Source organism: Electrophorus electricus, chromosome 15 (genome assembly GCF_013358815.1).
Source record: "Electrophorus electricus isolate fEleEle1 chromosome 15, fEleEle1.pri, whole genome shotgun sequence".
Classification (NCBI taxonomy): domain Eukaryota; kingdom Metazoa; phylum Chordata; class Actinopteri; order Gymnotiformes; family Gymnotidae; genus Electrophorus; species Electrophorus electricus.
Window position 1 is genome coordinate 18319217 of NC_049549.1, and position 7500 is coordinate 18326716.

Here is a 7500-nt window from a genome sequence, read left to right on the forward strand (position 1 = left end):
AGCGTTATCTGTGTTAAACCCAGCACTAACATGGCACTAACTCAGTAGCCAGAATGTTCACTACCTAGCCAGCGTAGCGCAGGTCTGGCGGCAGTTGTTCTGTAACCCGTCGGTTAGTGGGCCTCCACTGGAGTTAGCTAACCGGGCCAGCTGCGGTTCTGGTGAAAGGCCCGGGAAACTGTCGTGCTCGCGCGTCTCTCATTTCTCATTCATTTAAAACTAGAATTTGATCCACTAACGTGCGCTCGCTCTTGTCTGGCGGCTGCTCATCGTTAGCTTCATTTTATTTCGTGCACTGGGGTGAAATGTGTAGCTAAGGTTGTTGGGTCCTTCCACCGGACAGGGGTGTGTTCCTGCAAACAGACTGTGTGTTAAACGTATGGTACCCCCACATCTGAACCATGTCGCTAAAGCATAGAAATATCTGGATCTTGAGATCTGTGTGATGTTTGAGGGTGCTAAACTTGGTACGGCTGTGTAGACCTATATCTTCGGAAAAGGCTTGTCTCATAACTTATTTACTGCTGGAGCTTTAGCCTCTGGTGAATAATGTAAATAATGTATGTCTGTCTCCACACACCACTGCACCAGGTGAAACTCAGTGGATGTAATGCTCCGAACATTCAGATCCACTATTTTTCTTGAAGTTCATCGATTATTGTACTAGACTATAATGTGCTTCAAGTCACTTCTAACTTTCTGAACAGTTCTGTTCAAAAGGAGAAAGGTTTAAGTGGCTGATTGACTGCATTTGGGGTGAGTGGAGTGTGGACCCACAGGGTCGTAGCATTGCTTCACTGGATCGTCATCTAGAGGACGACAGCAGGCAGTGCAGGTGGAGTCTGTCAGGCTCTTACTCCCTCCAGGAGAGTACAGGACCAGCCACTGACAGGCAGTGGCTAAAGTAACGAAGCCAGACCCATCAGAACGCCACTGTGTGGATCAGGAAAGAAAATTAAAGACCAGATTAAGAGTTCACCGAGTTCACTGTCTGAGCCTCAGAAAAGTGTGAATTGCAATTCAAAGCTACAGTCAATTGTAAAATTACAAATTGAATCTTTAAACAATTAAGTGTTTTTTTTTTTTTTTTGCACTTGGTCAAAAGACCAATTCAACATTTCATTGTTTCTAAAATGCAAATTAAAATTCAGCTTCTACCACACGGGTCCCTATGAAACTATATATAAGTCATTTACTGACACAGTACAGCAACAAAATGTTTTCATTGTATGTTGTCAGCTCTATGAAGCACAGTGTATCCAAGTTGGAATCTCACATGGGATGGTTTTATGTAACATGGAGACCCATATTCTGCAAAACCCAGTTTATTTGGAGCTTTCAGTAAAGTGACCAGCCTGAAAAGTAGTGCTGACCTGTTTGTTTCAAAAGAAAGGAACTGATTCCTGGTTTTACTGTGGAGTATTAATACAGTAAACAGTTGCTGAAGTGTTGGACTCTGTGTTTATCCTGGATCAGATCCATGTCCTGAAACCGCTTGTCAGTTGATGAGAATAAGTACAGCAAGAAAAGATGAATAATGAAAAATGTCAAACTAAGTGACTTGTGTTGTGGCAGGACCACACACAGTGTTCCTCACACAGATGAATTCATCACATTGTGGCATGTTTAGGTTTGCTAGGTGATCGTGATGCTAGTGTCCAAATTCAGGCCTGGGGGGAGCTGCGTTTCTGTGTTTCTGTCTCATACCAGACGCATGGCATGTAATAATGATGAGAGCTTGATAGAGTAACGTTTTAGCTTGATTTCCAGTAACATATGTAACCGGGAATTAATCAGTCACAAATAAATCATTTATGATATTCTATTTTCTCCATCGTATCATTTGAGTCGAGATTTTGCAGTACACCAGCGTTTCTGTACAGATATTTCCACTGCTCTTTTAATTCTCCATGTTAAGACTGAAAAGAGACATCTGTGATCAAGGCTTGTTTTGGCTTTCAGTCCTGAATGATTCTACAGGGGGTATTCAGCCCCTGTGAGACTGAGCAGTGTTGCTCTGAGCAGGGTCTTAGCTCACAAGTTCTTCTTCTCCCTGGATTGATCATTTGCCTTTAATCAGATGGTTCTTTTATCTTCTAATCATGGACAGGAATGAAGGAAGAACCGTAAAGTCTTTGTAGCACTGGCCTTCACAGGAGAGTGACGCAGTGTGTTGTGGAGTGATATGGAATGTGACAGGTGGTGTCTTCTAGCCTTTAAGCTCATTTGCTGTGTTTTGCCTTTTTCTAGTTTTATCTACCCTGTTGGAGGGGGACTTGGACCACCACAAGGTAAGATGTGTATGTTTTCATTTTATATTGGCCTTGAGTATCCTTGTACGTATAGAAGCGTTTTGTAAAGGAAAAATGCAGCATTTTGTCAATCTATTTTATGCCCCTTTTTAAAAACCAAATTATTTGGTTTTTGTGGTTAAATTTAGCTAATAGAACTTCACACAGTTAGTTAGTGTATAAATAGTGCTGTATTCTGCATAGAATCTCTCAAGCAACACTTCAGTTTTATTGTACGGTGAATGTGTCTCTCAGATTTTGGTCTTCTCTGGTGCCTTTGTGTTGGTCTGGTTTATATTGGCTGTATATGTAACTATGGCACTTTTGACCCTGAGTAAACTTGTGTATAATTTACATTTATAATTGTAGGTACACATCAGCATGTGCAGTAGGAGGGTCAGTGGGCATTAGTTTATGCAACTGAAGGTCAGGGTGTGTAGTATTGAGTGACTGTCAGTTATGTGCAGGGCCAATTTTGTTGGGTTCATCAACTCTGTTGAGACCTTTGAGATATTGGGTGGGAACAGGGACCACAGTTTTGTCACCTCTGCATTTATGGCTGTAGTGTGCTTCACGTACTTGCCAGTGAGCTGTCTGTGAGGGCTGGTGTCCTGCCAGTGTCCTGCCATGACTGCCAGTGTCCTGCATGTGTTCTGACAGGAATGATGTCCATGCCACAGCAGCAGACGCCGCAGCAGGGATTCCCCATGGTACCCATCATGCAGCCCAACATGCAGGGGATGATGGGAATGAATTTCGGCGCGCAGCTGCCCACTGGTCCCATACCCATCCAGGTCAGGACAACATTAGTAATATTTGAGTTTAACCGGTCAGGCTGAAGTTTAACTTGAAGTTGACATCTTGACCTTTTGATTCCTGCTTTTCTGGGGCTCATGGTTTTATTTGCACTGAAGTGTTTGTGTGAGGTCTTATCCTGTTGTGGATTGGTAGATATGTTTTTGGTTTATAGAAATACTGATGTTAGACAGGAAGTAATTAGTTATTACTAATGTTTCTGCTGATTGAACAGCTCGTACTGACAGATAAACCAACACATTTGTATGTTAATATTCTATGGGTCAGTTTGATGATGGTCAGTGTTAATTGTTTTGTGTCTGCCAAAAAGAAAATATGTTTCTTATAAACCTTCAGACACAGTTAATATAACAACACTTAATTTGGAGGAATGGCAGAAAAGTTAGAGAAAAATAATGTTTTCCCTAAAAAAAAAAAAGTGGTGTAACCATGGAAACAAAACCACCAAACTATGTGCTGTTCACATAGTTGATATAGCTGTTCACATGTGCTGTTCACCATTTCACTGCGAGTTATACTGTGTATGACTATGTATGTGACAAATAAACCGAACTTGAACTTGCTCTCAGGAAGTTTGGAAGTGATCCTTAATTTCTCCTTTATATCTTCTTCAGAATTCAGTTTCACTGTATTGGTTGGAGGCAGAATCAGTGATGAGCGGATAGTCAGCAAGTCTCGCTGTTTACCACTTAGTAATGTCTCTCGTAAACACAGAGCAGCACCTGGTTCAGTAGCGTTACATTTCTCAGATCCTGGCTGTATTGATGGAGTAGACGTCACTCCCAGTACGTTAACGGGTGAACAGCAGCTGGCCGGATCAGTGAGGTAGTATGTACAGATCAGGCTTTAACACGGCATCTGCTCTGACCTCTCAGTCCGCTGTAATATTTCCTCGGTGTTACTGAGAATGACACACAGACGTGAAATGCCGTTCGTGGAGGTTTGTGATTGGTTAATGGTTGATGGTTAGCGTGTGACCTGATCATGTTGTTTCCTCTTTCCCTGTCTAAGCAGGCTGGGATGGCCTTGGGGATGCCGGCTCCAGGTCTACAGTTCATGGGTCAGCCACAGTACATAGGCCTGAGGGCCCCGGGACACCAGTACCCTGCCGACCTGCAGAAACAGATGGCAGAGGAGCATCAGTGAGTCTCTCTGACTTCGGACTGACTGAGTAGAGTGTGTTGCTATACTCCTTCTCATTGTGTGTGTGTGTGTGTGTGTGTGTGTGTGTGTGTGTGTGTGTGTTTGTGTGCGCGTGCCCGCCCGCGCACGTGTGTGTGCAGGAAACGTTTGGAGCAACAACAACGTATGCTGGAAGAAGACAGGAAACGTAGGCAGTTTGAGGAACAGAAGCAGAAACTGCGTCTCCTGAGCAGTGTGAAACCCAAGGTGACTTTTTAAATCCCTAACTTCTGTCTGCCTGTGATCCTAGAGTAGATATTCCCTTTGTCTGCCCGCGATCCTAGAGTAGATATTCCCTCTGTCTGCCCGCGATCCTAGAGTAGATATTCCCTCTGCAGAAGCTCTCTTCCATTGTGACTAGTACAATCCTGTAGTTATTTGTAGTCTCGCGTGTCCTCTGCCCCAGTTGTGATGAACTGCTCTTTTCCTTCTGCCCAGACTGGAGAGAAGAGCAGAGATGACGCGCTGGAGGCCATCAAGGGCAACTTGGATGGCTTCAGCAGAGATGCCAGGATGCACCCCGCGCCGTCCTCACAGCCTAAGCAAGCAGGTATACGCTCCTGGATCCTGCCGCTGTCCCTGTGCTGTCCCTGCCTCGCGCTTTGAAGGCCTGTCTTCTTGTCAACATTATGCAAATGGGACTGTCTCAGACGCACACACGGACTGAGATCTGCTCACACTGCACGTGTGCTCAGAAATGATTCTAACAGCTCAGTGTTCTTGAGCTCGGTGCTAAGTGTGTTCAGGTGTACCCGTGCTCCCTCTGGGCCTTCTCTCCTTACACGCTGGAGTTCACAATCGACTCTGTCTTCTCTCACATTCCATTCAACTTTGTGTGTCAAGACTTAAGAGGTTATCATCATCTTTTTAACCGAGCGGATTGTTTAAAATTTTTGTTCCTGACGAGTCACTGTCATGTTTTAACCTCTAAAACTATTCCGTAGCCGTGAAGATTGGTAAAGATTTACGTGTCCAGTGTGCATCCTGCTTTCCTCTGTCGTATTCCATCAGTCAGCATAACTCGCGTTGTCTGCTGTTTGTCATGTTTCTTTGTTGTTTTTACAGACTCATCGCCATCTCACTCCTCTGTCCCCCCTCATTCGCTTCCTCCTGCTTTCACAGAGGACGATGACGAGTTTAGTGACTTTATTCAGGGGCCTGTCGATGGCCCCACCCACTCCCTCCCTTTAGAGGCGGGGCCTGTGTGGAAGCCCTCACCTAGGCTCTTCCCCCCCTCCCTCCCCCCCACTCTGCCCCACTCCACTGCCCCTGCTCATTCATCTGTCATCTCCAGCTCCCAGTCTGCATTCCAAGGTAACTCCTCTCTCCTTCTTTCTCTTTTTCTTCCCTTATCACTCTTTCACTCAGCAGCGGCAGGTTTACGGGTGCAGGAACCCAGTGAGTGTCCTACTAATGAGTGCCCCCCCCCCCCCCACACACACACGTCATGGAGAAAGTCACTCTTTACGGGTGGTCTTCTCTGACCAAGTGCATAATGTGAAGGGGTGCAGCGAGGCAGGCTCCCAGAATGCAGCTGTGTTACAGCGGCTGACGGGCAGAGACACGCCTGTCCAGGGGGCGTCCTGTAGTCAGAGTGGTCTTCAGTCCTCTTCTGTATAGAGCTTTATGTAAAGGAAGCTTTATTATAAGAAACCATAAGTGACTGATGGTGTAAAGAGGGACTTTTATTTTGTAGTAGATCTTTTTCCTTATTCTTCAGATTCAACTGTATCTATGTGCATGTACTACCATTATGTGATGTACTAAAGAACATGCGTGTAGATCCAGTGGTCACTGCAGAGGCCCTTCCTTCTCCAAACTAGGCCCGTCTCTGCAGGAGAAACTGTCCTCGTCCTGTGACTTAATGGCTGAGAAGAAGGCCCAGGTTACCTTTAGACCTCGGCCAGCTCTGTGTGAGCTCAAGCCCAGAGCCCAGGTCACCGTCCAGTTCCCCAGCAGCTCCAGGGCCCGCGACTGGGCCAACTCCGATGAGCTCAGCTCCGCCTTCACCACGGAGACGCCCCCCATGGCTGTCCTGGCGACAGAGGCCCCCACCCATCCAGAGTCCGTTGGCAGCGGTGAGAGGAGGAGCCACTCGCGTCTCTCTCCTACGAGCTTTCCAGTGCTGGACAAAGTCTCCGCTTGGTCTCCTGCTTTCTCTACTAATTATGACGTGCTTATGGAAATGATTTTGGACAATGGCTGCAACACAAGCCCAGCCCACCCCACCCCCTAACACCCCCCCACCCCGTCACTAGTGCATGAATATGGTATGATTACACCCCCACAGTTTAGATTTTGCACAATACATTTCCTACTAACCAGATGCCAGTGCTTAGACTTGCAGGATTTAATCTTTTTCTAACACACACACACAGGGACACAGTGTTGGAGGATTAAATTATGGAAAATGCAGAAATTATAACATCAGATTGTGTGAGTCAAATAAAGCTTGTCATCTGTCGCCTCGTGCAAACAGGCCCAAAAAAGAGAAAGGATCAAGAAATTCACTGGTTTGGTTCCCAAAGGATGGAAAAATCCCAGCCTTCCCACCCTGCTGGTGGGGGTGCAGGATGCTGGGAGGATTGGGTGGCTCTCTGTCCACTCCTTGGGCCTGTGTGGACGCTGGGCCTGTCTCTGGGGACGTGGGGATTGGACCTGCAGACTCTGCCACACCTACTGACTCCCTCTCTGAGGAGCTGGCCTTCTCTTGCATGCTGGGTGCTCTCTGACCTAACCACTGTTCTTACGGTTCAGCCAGTGTGAAGAATGATGAGATTGTATGTTTCATGTTCCTCTCGTACCGGTTCATTCCGTTGGTATTGGTCGAGCTCAGGTGAAGGTCTGATAGGTGACATCTCAGATAATACACTTGTGCAATTATGCTAATTGGCTGCTTTGTACATGCGGCCAGCATGTAGTGATTTGTGGGAAATGTAGTGCATGGTGTCTGGCGCGTCTGCTCTGGGCAGGAGTACTGGTGTATCTGGTTGAGAGTCTGCGTCCACACCTCACAGCTGTCGCTCTCTCATACACACAGGCGTTGGCGTCTTCCCCCAGCAGGATATGCAGTCCGTGGTGCCAGCCTGGCTCTACAACGACGCACTCATTCCAGGTAGAGTCGACCGGACACGTTTACTGTGTGTGTGGTTTAATCTGCAGTTTGATGACATCAGAGAAAAGAGAAGAGAATGTCAGCATGTTAAAGTGT

General features: G+C 46.4%; 1 protein-coding gene across 8 annotated transcripts in view; it reads left to right on the forward strand.

The window, feature by feature from the left end:
- synrg (synergin, gamma) overlaps nucleotides 1-7500 on the forward strand; it is a 33931-nt gene that overhangs the window by 446 nt on the left and 25985 nt on the right. For 3 of the 8 annotated variants that reach the window (XR_004776885.1, XM_027024691.2, XM_027024692.2), the window contains exons 2-9: nucleotides 2251-2291; nucleotides 2952-3085; nucleotides 4122-4249; nucleotides 4391-4496; nucleotides 4728-4839; nucleotides 5355-5603; nucleotides 6113-6367; nucleotides 7330-7404. Coding sequence is in view for 7 of the 8 variants with exons in the window: in XM_027024691.2 (XP_026880492.2) it covers nucleotides 2251-2291; nucleotides 2952-3085; nucleotides 4122-4249; nucleotides 4391-4496; nucleotides 4728-4839; nucleotides 5355-5603; nucleotides 6113-6367; nucleotides 7330-7404 (1100 nt within the window). In the remaining variant the exon portion in view is untranslated. The remainder of the gene's footprint in view (nucleotides 1-2250; nucleotides 2292-2951; nucleotides 3086-4121; nucleotides 4250-4390; nucleotides 4497-4727; nucleotides 4840-5354; nucleotides 5604-6112; nucleotides 6368-7329; nucleotides 7405-7500) is intronic. The other 5 variants (XM_027024694.2, XM_027024697.2, XM_027024695.2 and 2 more) reach the window with 3 other exon arrangements.